Below are 22,643 nucleotides of genomic sequence, written 5' to 3' on the forward strand. Positions count from 1 at the left end.
ATATATATATATATATATATATATATATATAGAGAGAGAGAGAGAGAGAGAGAGAGATTTATCTCAAGGAATTGGCTCACATTGTGGGGAATGGCAAGTCTGAAATGGTAGGGCAGGCCAGCAGACTGGAAACTATGATGGGAGATAATACTATAGTCTTGAGATTGAATTTCCTTTTCCTCTGGGGAACCTCATTTTTTGCTCTTAAGGCCTTTCATCTGATCGGATGACACACACCCACATTATGGAAGGTAATATCCTTTACTTACAGGGAACTGACTGTAATGGTAACCACATCTAAAAAAACCTTCACAGCAATACCTAGATCATTGTTTGATTAAATAACTGAGTACTTTTGCCAAGCCAAGTTGACATAAACAATCATGGATATGATCATTCTCTCCCAAGATACAAAGCTGAAATTTTGACGTCCTGTTGGAAGAAAGAGACTGGCAACTAAGAGGTAGCCAACAAGTATCATTTACAATAACTAACAATAGATATGTAACAGGCTGCCATGAGTTTTTAATTGTTTTCCATGGACTGATACCTGGGACAAAAGTTATAGAAATAGTGAGGAAACAGCCAGCAGCTTCACTAAAAAACAACTGACTAAAAAAAATTAAAAAAAACAAAAACCAATAGTGAGTTTTTATTTACTGGGAATGTTCAAACATGGGCTAAATGACTGTGAGGTAAGGCCTAAAATTTAAGCCCAGTATTATGTGTTCTTGACATTTAGGGAAAGCTGGAAGAATCTTAAATGGCCTAACTACAACTTTTCTTCCCCACTGTGCTTCCACAGAGAAGGTTCCTAGCCAAACAACACTCCTTATCAAAGGGATCAGGCATAATACCTGCTTATCCCTGAGTAGCAGGTTTGAGTTCCCTGCCAGCCTGTGGAATTATTCAAAACAAGCCAACACATCCTTTCTTGGGCATGCGGCACCCTATCCTACTGATACCATAAAATCTGCTTCTCACAGCCTGTCGGTCCACTCTGTTCCTGAGTGCAGCACCCATGTAGCCATGAATGGCATTTGGTGTCCTCCCCTGGGCTGTGAGTGGATGTGATTAATAAACTCCTGTCAATCTCATCTGTCCAGTGTCGGGTGCTGTGTGTTCACTTGACCATTTCCATAATTTTAGAATTGGAATCCCTTCCTCACCAATGGGGTGAATGAGATATGATTAAAACAACGAGTCCCCTCCCCACCCTGCCCCCCATCAGTGATGGTGAAAAGGGAAAAGATTCAAACATCAATTAAATAATTGGAACAAATAATTTGTGAGTTGCCTTCCAATCCCAAGATTCTACTATTTCTGTTTTCAATGCTAATATTAATATTCATTTTATATTTTCCAAATACAGACATAGCAATTTGTCTGTCTCTCTACTATTAGCACCCATGAGATTGTTTTGCAAACTGTTTATTTATATACCTTTCTCTCAGCTCAAAGCTCAGAAAGCCATGATTTATTAATCTGTTTATACCTCAGAATAGCATAATGCCTGACACATAGCAGATATTTAGTGAATATTTGGTGAGTGAACCTGAAAATCACTTTCACCATTGGAATTTGAGAAAAAATTACCAATGAGCTGTGAAATTCTCCTTAAACAGCATAACATATAAGTAAATATCATAGATATGAATTCCCCAACACTGTTGAAATCCACCCTCACTCCATACACCTGTAGATGGAGGGAATGAGGTCTTAGAGTGTTGCCCAATTTTTCTCTTCTCATTCCCCTTCCAAAATGCATGCCAGTTGCCCTAGGGCTTCTGAAGAACCCTGAAGGCAGCATCTCACTTTGTGTAGGAAGGAGAATTAATATAGCTGTAAGGTGATCCCAACTCCTTGCCTGTCTGTTAATTCTTAATGCTCCATTCACTTCCGAATCCCCGCTGAGAGCTAAAACATTGCTTCTGTAAGAAGGCGTTTATTTTAGGCATAGTTTCATTCTTCAAGTGTGCAGCTGCACAGCACCCCTATCCTGAATTATGTGAAGAATATGGAGAAAGGTAAAATGGTTGGCTTGAAGATGTTTGACATATAGTAGGTAATAAAACAGAAAGAAAAAAGATATTTAAATTGGTTTACTAGTTAAAAGTTAAATTTTTTTCCAGTTTTATTGAGATAATAATTGACGTATAACACTGTACAAGTTTGTGTCCAGCATAATGATTTGACTTACATATATTATGAAATGATTACAACAATGTTTAGTTAACAGCCATCATCTCATATAAACACAAAAGAGAAAGGGATTTTTTTTCCTTGTGATGAGATCTCTTAGGATTTATTCTCTTAACAACTTTCATAAATACCACACAGTAGTGTTAACTATAGTCATCGTGTTGTACATTACACCCCTAGTACTTATTTGTCTTATTTATCTGGAAGTTTGTACCTTTTGACCACCTTCATTCAATTTAGTACTTATTTGTCTTATTTATCTGGAAGTTTGTACCTTTTGACCACCTTCATTCAATTCCCCTTACCTCATCCCCCACTTCTGGTAACCACAAATCTCATCTCTTTTTTTATGAGCATGGTTTTCTCTCTCTCTCTCTCCCTCTCTCTCCCTCCCTCCCTCCCTCCCTCTCTCTCTCTCTCTCTCTCTCTCTCTCTCTCTCTCTCTCTTTCAATCTCAAGATTTCACATATAAATGAGATCATACAGTATTTGTCTTTCTCTGTCTGACTTAGCATAATGCTCTCAAGGTCCATCCATGTTGTCACAAATGGCAAGATTTTCTTCTTTTTTATGGCTGAATAATATATATACACACATCTTAAGTTCTTTATCCATTCATCCATTGACAGACACTTAGGTGGTTTTCATGTCTTGACTTGTTGTAAATAATGCTGTTATGAACATGAGTGTGCTGATATCGCTTCAACATAGTGTTTTTATTTCTTGTGGATATATTCCCAGAAGTGGAATTGCTAGATGATATGGTAGTTCTATTTTAAATGTTTTGAAAAACCTCTATACTGTTTTCCATAGTGGCTATACCAGTTTACACTCCCACCAACAGTGAACAGGTGTTTATTCTTTTGATAGAATGGCATATGTTTCTTTTCCCAGCCCAGAGATATATGAATATTTTTTTTAGGAAAAAAAAATAAAAGGACGGATCTGACCAGGAAATTTTTCTAATTCATAAACTTATATACCTTCACAAAGTATAAAATAAATTGTGTTTATTAGCAAGAATAAAATTATGTCAAACCACCTCTGGTTTTGAAATCAAAGATATAGAGTTTCCATATCTGTATGTCCTTATATAGTACAAAGCATATGGTTGGCACTTAGTAAACATATATTGGTTAAATAAGCTAATAATAGAATGTGCTCCCTTTCATTGATCCTAGACCTTAAGAAAGACTTTAATATGACATAAGTGTTTTTTCCATCTCCTGGGTTTATCCCCAGTAAACAGATCCGAGCCATCCTGGGCCAATTCAGCCAGGCAGAAGCCTTACTAATGAAAGCTGGAGTTCAACCAGGGAGTTTAGATGGAGTTCTTTTGGATATTGGGTGTTCCTCCATGCAACTTGATGCCCCTGAAAGAGGTTTTTCCCTTCGGAAGGATGGCCCCTTGGACATGAGAATGGATGGTTGCAGGTGAGTATTGATAAAGCATTTCTCCTCATAACAAGAAATCAATTTCTCAAAAACACTCTGAATTTAATTTCCTTTTAAGACCGTAGAATTCCCATCACACGCCCACACCTAACACTATCCATACATAATAAATCAGTTTTGTTTGCTACTCATTATAGACTTTAGTCTTTCTCTAGATTTGGGATTCTAAAAGAAAAATTATTGCAGTCTTTACTGAGTAGTGAAGAGGATAACTTTAATACTGATTTTCTTTTTTACAGATACAATGTGATCTTTTAGACTACTAACAATATTAATATGATACTGAAGCAATCGTTTCATTTTGGTGTAGGCCCAACTATGCCTTTTGTGAAAAGTAAAAGGAACTATATTTAATGCATATTCTTTTGAATACTGCATAAAAGGCAAGATCCTAGAGGTCAGCAATTGTGTGTTGTGTCCTGTTTCTTGTACAGTCACTTGGATTCAACCTTCTCCAGAGAAACTAAAATTTATGGTACTAAATCAGACACAGTACTATGTGTAAGACAGCTTTACACCTCCTCTTTATTCCTCACCACCTTGGAAATACATTTGTTCTCCATCATTTAAATAGGTAACATATATTAAATAACACAAAGAGGGGCACATTCTAGGAAAGTATAGGATAATTTCTTTTAAATCTAAATTAATTTTAAAAGCGTAGATTAGCACTTGTCTCTATGCACAACACTGGCCCAGGAACTGAATAGCCTGTACCTACGAAACAAAGCTTAAGCATGTTTTTCTCATTTTATGCACCCCCTCCACCAAATTATTTATCATGGCCCCTACATTTGGGAAGCTTACTTTCTAAAAGAACATTAGTCTTTCTTCTGTCTAAATTTGTAAGCTATCCTGTTACTAATCTGCAATTCTAGACCTGCACAAACATTTCTACTGAAACAAATGTATTTTCCAACATTTCTTCCAATCTGTCAGAAGGACCTTTATATGAGAAATTTAATGTCCAGTTTAAGTCAACAATTTAATATTGAGTTGACTTTGACTTTTTTTCCCCACAAACTTCTTTGTCTCATGGTAATTATTCACAGATAGCCTTTCCCCATGTTTTGATATGACCTGTTAACTTAGAGTGTGACTCATCTTGTTGGAACCTTTTTGTTCTAAGTCTTATACCTTCATTTGCACAAATTGGCATTCATGGAGTGAAGAATGTCATAAAAGAAAACAAAAATCTTTTAAAGACCAATGACTAATAGTAGAGGTCAAATATCTTCTCATGTTTGGAGATTGAGGTTGTTGTGCAGAGGTAATAAAATGTAAAGCAAATTTCTGCTGTTCCTATGTCTTACTAAGGATGCCTTCTGAAATACAATGAACAAAGTTTCTAGTTAATAGTAATAAATCCCCATATTGTTAATGTAGAGACATCATCAAACTGTAGTCTATAAATGAGGGTTCCTGAGGTTCTCCCCTAAGAACATGAAAATAAGCCCTTGAGAATTAAACTCTAAGTCAATATGTAATGGATAATAATAGTATTGAGCAAATGTATCTTGAAAAGCTGGATGGCTTCCAGGTAGATAGCATAGGCTGTAAACTAATCAGAGATGTTAACATATCTGAAGAAAGTTCATGGCATTCAGAAAGGAGGAGTTGGTTCACATGAATTCATAGACAAGGGAAAGTTGGAGATGCAAATATGTTTAATGCTAATCTAAGTGGTATTATGGGAAGAGGGAGTCCAAGCCAATAAATTTGGCCAGTCAGATCCTGGAAGCTGATATTTCCCTGTGATGAAGATGGGTGCAAGAGGCTTTCTTAACCTGTTGCCATTTAACACTGGAATCTTACAGAATAGTTAATTCTTGTACTGCCCCAAGTTCAACAATAGCTTTCAGATCATAATAAGTTCTCATATATCAGAAAGAAGTTCCCAGCTTCAAGGACTTGCAGGTCTAGCTCTTTTGTCAGTTGTATTCTTCACTAGAAAGTAATAATGAATTGCCATAAATTATGGTAATATTTATGCAATAAATTATGTTAATATTTTCTTTCTCTCCTGAGTTTAGTCATTTGTAAGTTGGTGATCTCTGGAGGACTGAAAAGATCTAAGTTTTAATTTGGAGGGGCAGATTTTGTATGTTGGCTTCTTCACTATTTGAATGCGTATTCTGAAGCCTCCTAACAGCCTATCAGTTTTCCAGAGTATTGCCCCTTTTGCCTTGTAGCCCTATGGAAACTTGCGTTGGCCAAAAAAGTTTGTTCATTTTCTTCCGTAAGATGGCTCTAGTAGCCCTTAGTTGTCTTTCACTTCATTCGAAGCTATTTTGTTAGATTGTATTGTGACAGCTGTCAAATCACCATGCATTAAAAAAAAACTTATCAAAATTGGTGAATTTTTGTGTAGCCATTTAATATTGAAGATGGAAGGGAAAAAACAACATTTTCAGCATATTATGCTTTATTATTTCAAGAAAGGTAAAAACACAACTGAAATGCAAAAAAAGATTAGTGCAGTGTGTGGTGCTGTGACTGATCAAACGTGTCAAAAGTGGTTTGTGAAGTTCTGTGGTGGAGATTGCTCGCTGGACAATGCCCCGTGGTCAGGTAGACCAGTTGAAGATGATAGCAATCAAATTGAGACATTAGTTGAGAACAGTCAATGTTATACCACGCAGGAGATAGCCGACATACTCAAAATATCCAAATCAAGCGTTGAAAATCATTTGCACCAGCTTGGTTATGTTAATCGCTTTGATGTTTGTGTTCCACATAAGTTAGCGAAAAAAAACCTTCTTGACCGTATTTCTGCATGTGATTCTCTACTGAAACTAAAGAAAACTTCCATTCTTAAAACAAATTGTGAAAGATGATGAAAAGTGGATACTGTACAACAATGTGGAATGGAAGAGATTGTGGGGCAAGTGAAATGAACCACCACCAACCACACCAAACGCTGGTTTTCATCCAAAGAAGGTGATATATGGTGGGATTGGAAGGGAGCCCTTATTATGAGCTCCTTCCAGAAAACCAAACGATTAATTCCAACAAGTATGCTCCCAATTAGACCAACTGAAAGCAGCACTTGACAAAAAGTGTCCGGAATTAGTCAACAGAAAATGCATAATCTTCCAGCAGGATAATGCAAGACCGCATGTTTCTTTGATGACCAGGCAAAAACTGTTACAGCTTGGCTGGGAAGTTCTGATTCATCTGCCGTATTCACCGGACATTGACCCTTCAGATTTCCATTTATTTCAGTCTTTACAAAATTCTCTTAAGGGAAAAAATTTCAACTCCCTGGAAGACTGTAAAATGCACCTGGAACAGTTCTTTGCTCAAAAAGATAAAAAAGTTTTGGGAGGGCTTCCCTGGTGGCGCAGTGGTTGAGAGTTCAGCTGCCGATATAGGGGAAACGGGTTCGTGCCCTGGTCCGGGAGGATCCCACATGCCGCGAAGCGGCTGGGCCCGTGAGCCATGGCTGCTGAGCCTGCGTGTCCGGAGCCTGTGCTCCGCAACGGGAGAGGCCACAGCAGTGAGAGGCCCACGTACCGCAAAAAAAAAAATAAATAAACATTTAAAAAGTTTTGGGAAGATGGAATTATGAAGAAAAATGGCAGAAGGTAGTGGAACAAAACGGTGAATATGTTCATCAAAAACATTCTTGGTGAAAATGAAAAATGTCTTTTATTTTTATTTAAAAATCGAAGGAACTTTTTGGCTAACCCAGTACACTACTATTCTATGTGAACATGAGTAAAATAATATGCCTATTTTCCACTGACCTGTATTTGAGCAAAATGCTCTTTTAATTTTACTTAAAAGTAGAAAGGTATTAAAAAAAAAAAAAACTGCTGAGTACATCCATACTAAGAATTGTCCTGGTAGAACTGTACATATATTCTATGAGTCTGAATTTACCATCACTAACAAGTTTCATTCTGATGCTTGGTGGTTTGGGCAGTTGAATTAACAGCTAGGTAAGATCTAACAGGGATTTTTCAGTTAGACCAAGAATGATGTTTGGTAAATCTAGGAATGGACAAGATCTAAAGGACAGTGACATTCACTGAGTTTCTCTGTTCCAGGCATTATACTATCTAGTTTATAATTGTGTGGACCCTTAATTCTCTCAACAATTCTGTGAGGTAAGCGTTGTTACTTACAGGTTAGAAATTGAGGCCCCAGTAGGTTCAAAAGCTTACACAATATGAGTAGCAAGGCTATGATTCTGATCGAGGTTGATCTGACTCTATAGACCAAATCTTCATCCTTAAAGCTGTTATTGAAGGAGCAAAGCCTGTTGAGATGGAAATAGGCTACCTTATAGGATATTCATTTATCTGGGAGTACCATGTCAGCCAAAAAGAAAAAAACAAAGAATCACAGGATCTAGAAAACAAGGTTACACAGACACACACACACACACACACACACACACACACACACACAAGGAGAGAGAGAGAGAGAGAGAGATGGAGGTCATGGTGAAATAGGGGACAAGCCAAGGACAACAACAAAATTATTTTCTTGGTGGTACTAGACATGTTAACAAGGTGCAATGTAGTATTTTTAAAGACGGATTCAGGTATTCCTTGACAACCCCACTCTGATTGATGGTCAGGTCTTAAAGCTACCATATCCTTGTTACTTAAAGTCATTACAGTATGGTACCAACAATCAATCCAACATATTAACTACAGGACAGAGAACTGTACTATTAGCAAGGCTATCTTTCTAATAATTAAGATCTCAGTTAGCTCATCACTTAAAATTCCATGACGCATTTCCCTAAATTAAGGTAAATTGGAATGGCCTGACAAAGTGAATGCCATTTCCTGTTACTATAATTTATTCTATTTGACCAGAGGTTGGTATTGCTTTGTCTCTTCCACTGGAAATTACCATCTAGGCCTGTTTAATATTGCTTGTTAATTACCAGATTTTACCCTATGGTGACTTTTGTCATGGGTGTATAAGCCCATATTGTTAACAATTTGAAATAATATATGTTATTACTATTAAGGTTGTTCTAGTTTTTGTGAGGGAAACTGACCAGCAGTATCTTCTTTTTTAGACTTTCTAAATTCAATTTGTACCCTCATATAAATATTTGCTTACTTTACAGTATTAGATTTAGTTAAGTTCCTGAGATCTAGGCTCATTTAAATATCAGTCAGTAAGCCTTGTATCTTCTATACTGAAAAAAAAAATAAAAATCAAGCAGTAATTTAAATTTGAACAAACTAAATCCAAAACATTATCCATTATTTTAGTTTAGGACAAATCTTTTTTTTTTTTTTTTTACATCTTTATTGCAGTAAAATTGCTGTACAATGGTGTGTTAGTTTTTGCTTTATAACAAAGTGAATCAGTTATACATATACATATGTTCCCATATCTCTTCCCTCTTGCGTCTCCCTCCCTCCCACCCTCCCTATCCCTCAACTCTAGGTGGTCACAAAGCACCGAGCTGATATCCCTGTACTATGCGGCTGCTTCCCACTAGCTATCTATTTTACATTTGGTAGTGTATATATGTCCATGCCACTCTCTTGCTTTGTCCCAGCTTACCCTTCCCCCTCCCCATATCCTCAAGTCCATTCTCTAGTAGGTCTGTGTCTTTATTCCTGTCCTACCCCTAGGTTCTTCATGACATTTTTTTTTCTTAAATTCCATATATATGTGTTAGCATATGGTATTTGTCTTTCTCTTTCTGACTTACTTCACTCTGTATGACAGACTCTAGGTCCATCCACCTCATTACAAATAGCTCAATTTCGTTTCTTTATATGGCTGAGTAATATGCCATTGTATATATGTGCCACATCTTCTTTATCCATTCATCTGATGATGGACAGTTAAGTTGTTTCCATGTCTGGGCTATTGTAAATAAAGCTGCAATGAACATTTTGGAACATGACTCTTTTTGAATTATGGTTTTCTCAGGGTATATGATCAGTAGTGGTATTGCTGGGTCATATGGTAGTTCTACTTTTAGTTTTTTAAGGAACCTCCATACTGTTCTCCATAGTGGCTGTACCAATTCACATTCCCATCAGCAGTGCAAGAGTGTTCCCTTTTCTCCACACCCTCTCCAGCATTTATTGTTTCTAGATTTTTTTGATGATGGCCATTCTGACTGGTGTGAGATGATATCTCATTGTAGTTTTGATTTGCATTTCTCTAATGATTAGTGATGTTGAGCATTCTTTCCTGTGTTTGTTGGCAGTCTGTATATCTACTTTGGAGAAATGTCTATTTAGGTCTTCTGCCCATTTTTGGATTGGGTTGTTTGTTTTTTTGTTACTGAGCTGCATAAGCTACTTACAAATTTTGGAGATTAATCCTTTGTCAGTTGCTTCACTTGTAAATATTTTCTCCCATTCTGAGGGTAGTCTTTTGGTCTTGTTTATGGTTTCCTTTGCTGTGCAAAAGCTTATAGGTTTTGTTAGGTCCCATTTGTTTATTTTTGGTTTTATTTCCATTTCTCTACGAGGTGGGTCAAAAAGGATCTTGCTGTGGTTTATGTCATAGAGTGTTCTGCCTATGTTTTCCTCGAAGAGTTTGATAGTTTCTGGCCTTACGTTTAGGTCTTTAATCCATTTTGAGCTTATTTTTGTGTATGGTGTTAGGGAGTGATCTAATCTCATACTTTTACATGTACCTGTCCAGTTTTCCCAGCACCGCTTATTAAAGAGGCTGTCCTTTCTCCACTGTACATTCCTGCCTCCTTTATCAAAGATAAGGTGACCATATGTCCGTGGGTTTATCTCTGGGCTTTCCATCCTATTCCATTGATCTATCTTTCTGTTTTTGTGCCAGTACCATACTGTCTTGATTACTGTAGCTTTGTAGTATAGTCTGAACTGAGGGAGCCTGATTCCTCCAGCTCCGTTTTTCTTTTTCAAGATTGCTTTGGCTATTCGGGGTCTTTTGTGTTTCCATACAAATTGTGAAATTTTTTGTTCTAGTTCTGTGAAAAATGCCAGTGGTAGTTGATAGGGATTGCATTGAATCTGTAGATTGCTTTGGATAGTAGACTCATTTTCACAGGGTTGCTTCTTCCAATCCAGGAACATGGTATATCTCTCCATCTATTTGTATCATCTTTAATTTCTTTCATCACTGTCTGCATACAGGTCTTTTGTCTCCTTAGGTAGGTTTATTCCTAGATATTTTATTCTTTCTGTTGCAGTGGTAAATGGGAGAGTTTTCTTGATTTTACGTTCAGATTTTTCATCATTAATGTATAGGAATGCCAGACATTTCTGTACATTAATTTTGTATCCTGCTACTTTACCAAATTCATTGATTAGGCTCTAGTAGTTTTCTGGTAGCATCTTTAGGATTCTCTATATATAGTATCATGTCATCTGCAAACAGTGAGAGCTTTACTTTTTCTTTACGGATTGGATTCCTTTTATTTCCTTTTCTTCTCTGATTGCTGTGGCTAAAACTTCCAAAACTATGTTGAATAAAAGTGGTAACAGTGGCCAACTTTGTCTTGTTCCTGATCTTAGTGGAAATGGTTTCAGTTTTCCACCATTGAGGACGATGTTGCCTGTGGGCTTGTCATATATGGCCTTTATTATGTTGAGGAAACTTCCTTCTGTGCTTACTTTCTTCAGGGTTTTTATCATAAATGGGTGTTTAATTTTGTTGAAAGCTTTCTCTGCATCTATTGAGAGGATCATATGGTTTTCCGCCTTCAATTTGTTAATATGGTGTATCACGTTGATTGATTTGCGTATACTGAAGAATCCTTGCATTCCTGGAATAAACCCCACTTGATCATCTTGTATGATCCTTTTAATGTGCTGTTGGATTCTGTTTGCTAGTATTTTGTTGAGGATTTTTGCATCTATGTTCATCAGTGATATTGGCCTGTAGTTTTCTTTCTTTGTGACATCCTTGTCTGGTTTTGGTATCAGGGTGATGGTGGCCTCAGAGAATGAGTTTGGGAGTGTTCCTCCCTCTGCTATATTTTGGAAGAGTTTGAGAAGGATAGGTGTTAGCTCTTCTCTAAATGTTTGATAGAATTCGCCTGTGAAGCCATCTGGTCCTGGGCTTTTGTTTGTTGGAAGATTTTTAATCACAGTTTCAATTTCAGTGTTTGTGATTGGTCTGTTCATATTTTCTATTTCTTCCTGATTCAGTCTTGGCAGTTTGTGCATTTCTAAGAATTTGTCCATTTCTTCCAGATTGTCCATTTTATTGGCATAGAGTTGCTTGTAGTAATCCCTCATGATTTTTTGTATTTCTGCAGTGTCAGTTGTTACTTCTCCTTTTTCATTTCTGATTCTATTGATTTGAGTCTTCTCCCTTTTTTTCTTGATGAGTCTGGCTAATGGTTTATCTATTTTGTTTATCTTCTCAAAGAACCAGCTTTTAGTTTTATTGATCTTTGCTATTGTTTCCTTCATTTCTTTTTCATTTATTTCTGATCTGATTTTTATGATTTCTTTCCTTCTGCTAACTCTGGGGTTTTTTTGTTCTTCTTTCTCTAATTGCTTGAGGTGCAAGGTTAGGTTGTTTATTCGAGATGTTTCCTGCTTCTTAAGGTGGGCTTGTATTGCTATAAACTTCCCTCTTAGAAACTGCTTTTGCTGCATCGCATAGGTTTTGGGTAATCGTGTCTCCATTGTCATTTGGTTCTAGGTATTTTTTATTTCCTCTTTGATTTCTTCAGTGATCACTTCGTTATTAAGTAGTGTATTGTTTAGCTTCGATGTGTTTGTATTTTTTCCAGATCTTTTCCTGTAATTGATATCTAGTCTCTTAGCATTGTGGTTGGAAAAGATACTTGATACAATTTCAATTTTCTTAAATTTACCAAAGCTTGATTTGTGACCCAAGATATGATCTATCCTGGAGAATGTTCCATGAGCACTTGAGAAAAATGTGTATTCTGTTGTTTTTGGATGGAGTGTCCTATAAATATCAATTAAGTCCATCTTGTTTAATGTATCATTTAAAGCTTGTGTTTCCTTATTTATTTTCATTTTGGATGATCTGTCCATTGGTGAAAGTGGGGTGTTGAAGTCCCCTACTATGAATGTGTTACTGTCGATTTCCCCTTTTATGGCTGCTAGTTTTTGCCTTATGTATTGAGGTGCTCCTATGTTGGGTGCATAAATATTTACAATTGTTATATCTTCTTCTTGGATCGATCCCTTAATCATTATGTAGTGTCCTTCTTTGTCTCTTCTGATAGTCCTTATTTTAAAGTCTATTTTGTCTGATATGAGAATTGCTACTCCAGCTTTCTTTTGGTTTCCATTTGCATGGAATATCTTTTTCCATCCCCTTACTTTCAGTCTGTATGTGTCTCTAGGTCTGAAGTGGGTCTCTTGTAGACAGCATATATATGGGTCTTGTTTTTGTATCCATTCAGCCAATCTGTGTCTTTTGGTGGGAGCATTTAGTCCATTTACATTTAAGGTAATTATCGATATGTATGTTCCTATTCCCATTTTCTAAATTGTTTTGGGTTCGTTATTATAGGACTTTTCCTTCTCTTGTGTTTTTGTCTAGAGAAGTTCCTTTAGCATTTGTTGTAAAGCTGGTTTGGTGGTGCTGAACTCTCTCAGCTTTTGCTTGTCTGTAAAGGTTTTAATTTCTCCATCAAATCTGAATGAGATCCTTGCTGGGTAGAGTAATCTTGGTTGCAGGTTTTTCTCCTTCATCACTTTAAATATGTCCTGCCAGTCCCTTCTGGCTTGCAGAGTTTCTGCTGAAAGATCAGCTGTTAACCTTATGGGGATTCCCTTGTGTGTTATTTGTTGTTTTTCCCTTGCTGCTTTTAATATGTTTTCTTTGTATTTAATTTTTGACAGTTTGATTAATATGTGTCTTGGCATATTTCTCCTTGGATTTATCCTCTGTGGGACTCTCTGTGCCTCCTGGACTTAATTAACTATTTCCTTTCCCATATTAGAGAAGTTTTCAACTATAATCTCTTCAAATATTTTCTCAGTCATATTAGAGAAGTTTTCAACTATAATCTCTTCAAATATTTTCTCAGTCCTTCTCTTTTTCTCTTCTTCTTCTGGAACCCCTATAATTCGAATGTTGGTGTGTTTAATGTTGTCTTACAGGTCTCTGAGACTGTCCTCACTTCTTTTCATTCTTTTTTCTTTACTCTGTTCTGCAGTAGTTATTTCCACTACTTATCTTCCAGGTCACTTATACATTCTTCTGCCTCATTTATTCTGCTATTGATCCCATCTAGAGTATTTTTAATTTCATTTATTGTGCTGTTCATCATTGCTTGTTTCATCTTTAGTTCTTTTAGGTCCTTGTTAAATGTTTCTTGCATTTTCTCTATTCTATTTCCAAGATTTGGGATCATCTTTACTATCATTATTCTAAATTCTTTTTCAGGTAGACTGCCTATTTCCTCTTCATTTGTTAGGTCTGTTGGGTTTTTATCTTGCTCCTTCATCTGCTGTGTGTTTTTCTGTCTTCTCATTTTGTTTATCTTACTGTGTTTGGGGTCTCCTTTTTGCAGGCTGCAGGTTCGTAGTTCACGTTGTTTTTGGTGTCTGTCCCCAGTGGCTAAAGTTGGTTCAGTGGGTTGTGTAGGCTTCCTGGTGGAGGGGACTAGTGCCTGTGTTCTGGTGGATGAGGCTAGATCTTGTCTTTTTGGTGGGTAGGTCCACGTCTAGTGGTGTGTTTTGGGGTGTCTGTGGACTTATTATGATTTTCGGCAGCCTCTCTGCTAATGGGTGGGGTTGTGTTCCTGTCTTGCTAGTAGTTTGGCATAGGGTGTCCAGCACTGTAGCTTGCTGCTCGTTGAGTGAAGCTGGGTGCTGGTGTTGAGATGGAGATCTCTGGGAGATTTTCACCATTTGATATTATGTGGAGCTGGGAGGCCTCTTGTGGACCAGGGTCCTGAAGTTGGCTCTCCCACCTCAGAGGCACAGCACTGACTCCTGGCTGCAGCACCAAGAGTGTTTCATCCCCACAGCTCCGAATAATAGGGAGAAAAGCTAGAAATAAAGAAATTAAGAAAGAAAAAGAAAGAAAGAAAGAAAGAAAGAAAAGAAAGAAAGAAAGAAAGGAAGAAAGGAAGAAAGAGAGAAAGGAGGGAGGGAGGGAGGAAGGAGGGAAGGAAGGAAAGAAAGAAAGAAGATAAAGATAAAATAGTTATTAAAATAAAAAATAATTATTAAGAAAAAAAATTTTTAAATAAGAAAAAAAAAACGGATAGAACCCTAGGACAAATGGTGGAAGCAAAGCTATACAGACAAAATCTCACACAGAAACATACACATACACACTCAGAAAAAGAGGCAAAGGGGAAAAAATAATAAATCTTGCTCTCAAAGTCCACCTCCTCAATTTGGGGTGATTTGTTGTCTATTCATGTGTTCCACAGATGCAGGGTACATCTAGTTGATTGTGGAGCTTTAATCCGCTGCTTCTGAGGCTGCTGGGAGAGATTTTCCTTTCTCTTCTTTGTTCTCGCTGCTCCCGGAGCTCAGCTTCAGATTTGGCCCTGCCTCTGTGTGTAGTTCACCAGAGTGCGTCTGTTCTTTGCTCAGATAGGACAGGGTTAAAGGAGCCGCTGATTCGGGGGCTCTGGCTCACTCTGGCTCGGGGGAGGGAGGGGCACGGAGTGCGGTGCGAGCTTGTGGCGGCAGAGGCCGGCATGACGTTGCACCAGCCTGAGGTGCGCTGTGCGTTCTCCCAGGGAAGTTGTCCCTGGGTCCCGGGACCCTGGCAGTGGCTGGCTGCACAGGCTCCCTGGAAGTGGGATGTGGATAGTGACCTTTGCTCGCACACAGGCTTCTTGGTGGTGGCAGCAGCGGCCTTAGCGTCCCATGCCCGTCTCTGGGGTCTGCGCTGTTAGCCGCGGCTCATGCCCATCTCTGGAGCTTCTTTAAGCAGCGCTCCCAATCCCCTTCCTCGTGCACCAGGAAACAAAGAGGGAAGAAAAAGTCTCTTACCTCTTTGGCCGGTCCAGACTTTTCCCCGGATTCCCTCCTGGCTAGCTGTGGTGCCCTAACCCCCTTCAGGCTGTGTTCACGCTGCCAGTCCTCTCCCTGCGCTCCAACCGAAGCCCAAGCCTTAGCTCCCAGCCCCGCCCGCCCAGGCGGGTGAGCAGACAAGCCTCTCGGGCTGGTGAGTGCTGGTCAGCACCGATCCTCTGTGCGGGAATCTCTCCACTTTGCCTTCCGCACCCCTGATGCTGTGCTCCCCTCTGCGGCTCCGAAGCTTTCCCCCACCGCCACCCGCAGTCTCCGCCCGCGAGGGGGCTTCCTAGTGTGTGGAAACCTTTCCTCCTTCACAGCTCCCTCCCACTGGTGCAGGTCCCGTCCCTATTCTTTTGTCTCTGTTTATTGTTTTTTCTTTTGCCCTACCCAGGTACGTGGGGACTTTCTTGCCTTTTGGGAGGTCTGAGGTCTTCTGCCTGCATTCAGTAGGTGTTCTGTAGGAGTTGTTCCACGTGTAGATGTATTTCTGGTGTATCTGTGGGGAGGAAGGTGATCTCTGTGTATTACTCTTCCGCCAACTTCCTGACCTCTAAGGAGAAATCTTCATAAGCCATAATTCTTTCTGAGTTAAAGGCTAGTAAAGCATTTTAACTTTCTGCTGCCCTTGACCTTAATGAATGTCACACACAGTCCCACTTGCCATAATCATGGGTATTTGAAATGGAAAATCTATTTCATTTGTGTAAGATTTCAGTCTGTGACTTTAAAAACCTCATAAGACCTCTTAGACTATGTGTGTATGCCTGACTTTGTCTCAGTACTCTGAAGTTTCACCTCTTGTCAATGAAAACTGACGTCAGTGAACTAATTGGCTCTTCTTCTGCGTAGGTACCCTGACATGCCCACCGCAGCTGATGTTGTGAACGCTTTAGATCAACAGGCACTTGCATCCATCCTGAGAACATACGGGGAGGAGAAGCACGCCAAGAAAATCGCTTCAGCAATTGTTCAGGCACGCAGCATCTACCCCATCACCAGAACCCAGCAGCTTGCCAGCATCGTTGCAGGTACCCTCATTAATTCTGAACAGTGTCTGAGAGAACAAAATATATATATATATTTATACACACACTCACACACATCTATGTATGTATATATATATATATATATATATGAATCCCCCTCACCAGAACCCAGCAGCTTGCCAGCATCGTTGCAGGTACCCTCATTAATTCTGAACAGTGTCTGAGAGAACAAAATATATATATATATTTATACACACACTCACACACATCTATGTATGTATATATATATATATATATGAATCCCCCCAAACTCCCAGAGGGATTCATTTGTACTTGAAATCATGCAAGATAGAATCTTGCCTATCCTTCTCTTATGCCACCTTTCTTTGGATTTGCAAGCTTCCCCCCTCCAACACCTCTCCCCCACACAATTTTTAAAAATATACTGTAGTTTGCTGATTAGTTTAATAATAGAAAATTTTTGTGCATGAGGTGATTTATCATTTGTGCCTACCAAGGTGAAATGTGGAATGACAAGAGCAGAAGAATTTCTCTATCCATTACAGTGGTTGATAAGCATCCTGTATAAGATATGACATTACCTCTCTTAGTTTCACATTTCTGCATTTTAATATTTTGGGCAAAAGGAGAATTGCATTGCCCAGCTGCTAAAATAAAATCCAGTGACTCATACATCTATTCTAAACAACCAGCTAACAAAGGGTATGTGATGTATAGGTTATTCCACTTTGTGAATGCTAACTAAATCAGCCTGAGGGGCTTATTGAAACATTTCATCTTTTCTGCTGTTCACCACCATAAACCTCTTGAACCTAAGTATAGCTAGGAGGTGCTTTATTATAGCCTTTCTGTCTGAAGCCAAAGTTGTTTCACAGCTGTGTTCCATGATGAAAGTTTTCCAAGGCAAAAATATAACTCCTGAAGTTATTTAACAGAATTCCAGTGGTAAATTCTTCATCTTGTTGGACCATCTGAAACTCTACATCATTTTTATTTACCAAATGTAATAAGAGTTTTTTAGTAGTTCCTATTAAGTTACTTTAAGTAGCTAAAGATGTAGAAAAAAGGAATATTTGTATAGCTTGTAAAAGGAACGTAATATTAGTTGCCTCTATCTTAATATCATACAGAGTTTAAGTAATAAAACTTAATTATAAATTCACTCAGATTGAGATTTAGAGGTCATGTAGCAACTATTTTATAACAATTTAATAAAACTATATTCTATTTAGTTATTGAGTTGACGAAGTCTTTAATTTTTTAAGCTGCATACCTCAAGGCCTCAAAGCCCTTCCAACTTACCACTGATATTCCTGTAGGAAAGTACGAGTAAAATCTTGCAGGTTATGTGAGCATAAAATATTCCATTATTTTCTTCCCCAAAACATTTATCCTAGCAGGCTGACATCACATTCACCCTGTCTTCTGTCCCTTCCTTTCTTGCTACTCCATACTCACTAACACATCTCCACCTTATCCTTTCTGTCATTCTTTAACTAGCTATGTTCTGTCTCTCATTTTGGAAAGAAGAGCAGTGAGAAGTCACATTTTTTTTTTTTATTGATAAGAAAATCCAGAATTTTCTGTGCTGAAAATGAGGACTCGGGGTAGAGGGCATCCTAGAGATCATGAAGTCAAAAAGCCTCATCTGATAACTGAAGAAACTAAGGCTCAGGGAGGGTGAGCAATTTCCTCAAGAATACAGTGACAATTTCAATGCTAATCTAGAATTTGGAAGTTCATGAATTTTTTTTGAGGCATCATTAGGAATCTGCCTTTAAGAAATTAAGCTAACTTTTCTGTCTCAGAACCCTAATCTATAAACTTGGGGAAATAACACTGTGGTATTAGATAGAAATTATTTGAAGATGTAGAATAGGTACATAAGTATTTTCAGAAAGATTATGATGTGAAAAGCATATTAGGGCTATGAAAAATGATATACTAAAAATGAGAATTTTCATGTACATGTAGATAAAACCCAATTTTTATAAATGCCATTAAAAAATTGAGTTCTCTATAATGAATCCATTTTTAAGGCTCAAAGCAGCACATTTTAATATAACTTTATTGATGATAATATAATTCTTTGGAGAAGGGAAAAACAGAAAAAAATTGTTTTCCATTTTGTGCTTATTTATTCAAAAAATATCTTGGGAGAGGCTGCTATATACCAGGCATTTTACTAAGTACTGAAGGTAGAATGGGGAGCAAATCAGATAGAGCCTTTGTGTTCATGAAACTTACAGGCTAATAAGTGATGGAATAAAAACATGGGGTAATAAACTTATAGTAGAAACACTCTTATTTTTTTTAACATCTTTATTGGAGTATAATTGCTTTACAATGGTGTCTTAGCTTCTTCTTTATAACAAAGTGAATCAGTTATACATATACATATGATCCCATATCTCTTCCCTCTTGCGTCTCCCTCCCTCCCACCCTCCCTATCCCACCCCTCTAGGTGGTCACAAAGCACCGAGCTGATCTCTCTGTGCTATGCGGCTGCTTCCCCCTAGCTATCTATTTTACATATGTCCATGCCACTCTCTCACTCTGTCACAGCTTACCCTTCCCCCTCCCCATATCCTCAAGTCCATTCTCTAGTAGGTCTGTGTCTTTATTCCTGTCTTATGCCTAGGTTCTTCATGATATTTTTTTTTCTTAAATTCCATATATATGTGTTAGCATACGGTATTTGTCTTTCTCTTTCTGACTTACTTCACTCTGTATGACAGTCTCTAGTTCCATCCACCTCACTACAAATATCTCACTTTCATTTCTTTTTATGGCTGAGTAATATTCCATTGTATATATGTGCCACATCTTCTTTATCCATTCATCTGTTGATGGACACTTAGGTTGCTTCCATGTCCTGGCTATTGTACATAGAGCTGCAATGAACATTTTGGAACATGGCTCTTTTTGAATTATGGTTTTCTCAGGGTATATGCCCAGTAGTGGGATTGCTGGGTCATATGGTAGTTCTATTTGTAGTTTTTTAAGGAACCTCCATACTGTTCTCCATAGTGGCTGTACCAGTTCACATTCCCACCAGCAGTGCAAGAGTGTTCCCTTTTCTCCACACCCTCTCCAGCATTTTTTGTTCCTAGATTTTTTTTTTTTGCAGTACGCAGGCCTCTCACTGTTGTGGCCTCTCCCGTTGCGGAGCACAGGCTCCGGTCACGCAGGCTCAGCGGCCATGGCTCATGGGCCCAGCCGCTCCGCGGCATGTGGGATCTTCCCGGACCGGGGCACGAATCCACGGCCCCTGCATTGGCAGGTGGACTCTCAACCACTGCGCCACCAGGGAAGCCCTGTTTCTAGATTTTTTGATCATGGCCATTCTGACTGGTGTGAGATGATATCTCATTGTAGTTTTGATTTGCATTTCTCTAATGATTAATGATGTTGAGCATTCTTTCATGGAAACACTCTTATTTATTGTAGTCTGAAGTTATGATTGTGTGGCTAATAGAAAAAGTTGCTTCAAGTTGAGAATTATAGAGAACCTATACATATATGTATATATACACATATACATACATGTATATAAATATATATATATATATATATATATATATATATACATATACATATGTATGTATATATGGACATGGTTGGGTCCTAACTGCACTCCCACGAAATCCATTCTTACATAAACCACACCCATGGCATATATTCTTTTTTTTTTAACATCTTTATTGGAGTATAATAGCTTTACAATGCTGTGTTAGTTTCTGCTTTATAACAAAGTGAATCAGCTATACATATACATATATCCCTGTATCTCCTCCCTCTTGCATCTCCCTCCCACCCTCCCAATCCCACCCCTCTAGGTGGTCACAAAGCACCGAGTTGATCTCCCTGTGCTATGTGGCTACTTCCCACTAGCTATCTATTTTACATTTGGTAGTGTATATATGTCCATGCCACTCTTTCACTTTGTCCCAGTTTACCCTTCCCCTCTCTATGTCCTCAAATCCATTCTCTACGTCTGTGTCTTTATTCCCGTCCTGTGCCTAGGTTCTTCAGAACCTTTTTTTTTTTAGATTCCATATATATGTGTTAGCATACCATATTTGTTTTTTTCTTTCTGACTGACTTCACTCTGTATGACAGTCTCTAGGTCCATTCACCTCACTACAAATAACTCAATTTTGTTTCTTTTTATGGCTGAGTAATATTCCATTGTATCTATGTGTCACATTTTCTTTATCCATTTATCTGTTGATGGACACTTAGGTTACTTACATGTCCTGGCTATTGTAAATAGAGCTGCAGTGACCATTGTGGTACATGACTCTTTTTGAATTATGGTTTTCTCAGGGTGTATGCCCAGTAGTGGGATTGCTGGGTCGTATGGTAGTTCTATATTTAGTGTTTTAAGGAACCTCCATACTGTTCTCCATAGTGGCTGTATCAATTTACATTTCCACCAACAGTGCAAGAGGGTTCCCTTTTCTCCACACTCTCTCCAGCATTTATTGTTTGTAGATTTTTTGATGATGCCATGGCATATATTCTATAAGCTCTAATTTTATTTTTATTAAAATGAAGTAAGAATTTAAAGATACTTACAAAGTAATCTGAATGAGCATATTTTCTAGATTTTCATTATTTTTGTCTTAATAATTACCTCACCCGCATCTAATTTGATTGCATATTTATGTGACTCACCTTTATAAGGGAAGAGTTTCCAAAGTCTCCAACTTCGTATTCATGGAAACAGCAGCTGTCTTTCCTTTTGCATTCATATTTCACCAGTTCATGTGATATTTCATTAAACTATGTATTGACAATATAAGTGCTCTGGGCTGTAAGCATACAGTTCTTTTGGTGGGAGCACGACTGTATGGAATTCTAGATAGTAAAATACAATTTGTTTAGTAGAGAAAGGGATTAATCTGTCAAGTACATTAAATAGAAGTCTCTTAAGAGAGCTGCTTCATAAGGAAATATGGGTAGCAGTGGAGGGCCCAAGAAGGTTTCTATATTAGTTTCATAGTACTGCTGTAACAAAGTACCACATACTATGTGGCTTAAAACAACAGAAAGTTATTCTTCCACAGTTCTAGAGGGTAGAAGTCCCAAACCAAGGTATCAGCAGGGCTCTGGGGGAAGAGCTTCCTTGACTATTCCTAGTTTCTGGTGGTTGCCAGCAGTCCTTGGTATCCTTGGCTTGTAGGTGCATCCCTAAGTCTCTGCCTCCATCGTCACATGGTGTTCTCCCTGTTCATCTGTCTTTGTGTCTACATTTCCCTTATTATAAGGACACCAGTCATGTTTGATATAGGGCCCACCCTAATCCAGTATATACTCATCTTAATTTGATTATATCTTCAAAGTTCCTATTTCTAAATAAAGTCACACTCACTGGTTTCCAGTGGACATGAACTATGGGAGACACTGTTCAACCCCATACAGTTCCTAAGCAATATCTTTATTTAACAAACATGTATTTTAGCAGGCTATAATATGCAGTGATTATATTTGAATGTCTTTTCTGGTTCTTAATAAATTCATACTAAACATGTTCAATATTATCAAGCACTTTGGGAAATATGCCACTGTTCCTGACACATAGTAAAAGCCACGTATGGACAAAAATATAAATCACTTCCTTTGCTTTCAAAAAGCTAATCATCTATTAGAACAAGAAAGACCACCACACTTGTAATCACAATATACTTAGTGGAATAATATAATAATTAAAGTGATTAAGCCGTATTTATAAAATCTAAAGCCTAGTGCCTTTTGCTAGTACAAATAACTACAGTTCTAGTATTCTTCCAGATCATGGGAGCTCCAGAAGACAGGTTTGGGGCCCTAGGATGGAATAGAACACTTACAACTACAACTACCATGACTTTCTTTGTAAATTACCAGTCAGCAATTTGTAAGGTAATTCCAAAAACAACCTGAAGGACTTCACTGATTATATGCACTATTCAGAACTCCTAGCCAGGAATTTTCATATAAATAACACATATACAGTGTTGTATATAGTGTTCCCTTCACTAAAGTTCCCTAC

At 38.0% G+C, this 22,643-nt stretch overlaps 1 protein-coding gene across 1 annotated transcript in view; it reads left to right on the plus strand.

The window, feature by feature from the left end:
• METTL15 (methyltransferase 15, mitochondrial 12S rRNA N4-cytidine) overlaps positions 1 to 22,643 on the plus strand; it is a 207,896-nt gene that overhangs the window by 141,946 nt on the left and 43,307 nt on the right. The window contains exons 4-5 of the mRNA XM_007461688.1: positions 3,445 to 3,636; positions 16,452 to 16,630. Coding sequence (XP_007461750.1) covers positions 3,445 to 3,636; positions 16,452 to 16,630 — 371 coding nt within the window. The remainder of the gene's footprint in view (positions 1 to 3,444; positions 3,637 to 16,451; positions 16,631 to 22,643) is intronic.

Source organism: Lipotes vexillifer, unplaced genomic scaffold, assembly GCF_000442215.2.
Source record: "Lipotes vexillifer unplaced genomic scaffold, Lipotes_vexillifer_v1.1 scaffold5, whole genome shotgun sequence".
Classification (NCBI taxonomy): Eukaryota; Metazoa; Chordata; class Mammalia; order Artiodactyla; family Lipotidae; genus Lipotes; species Lipotes vexillifer.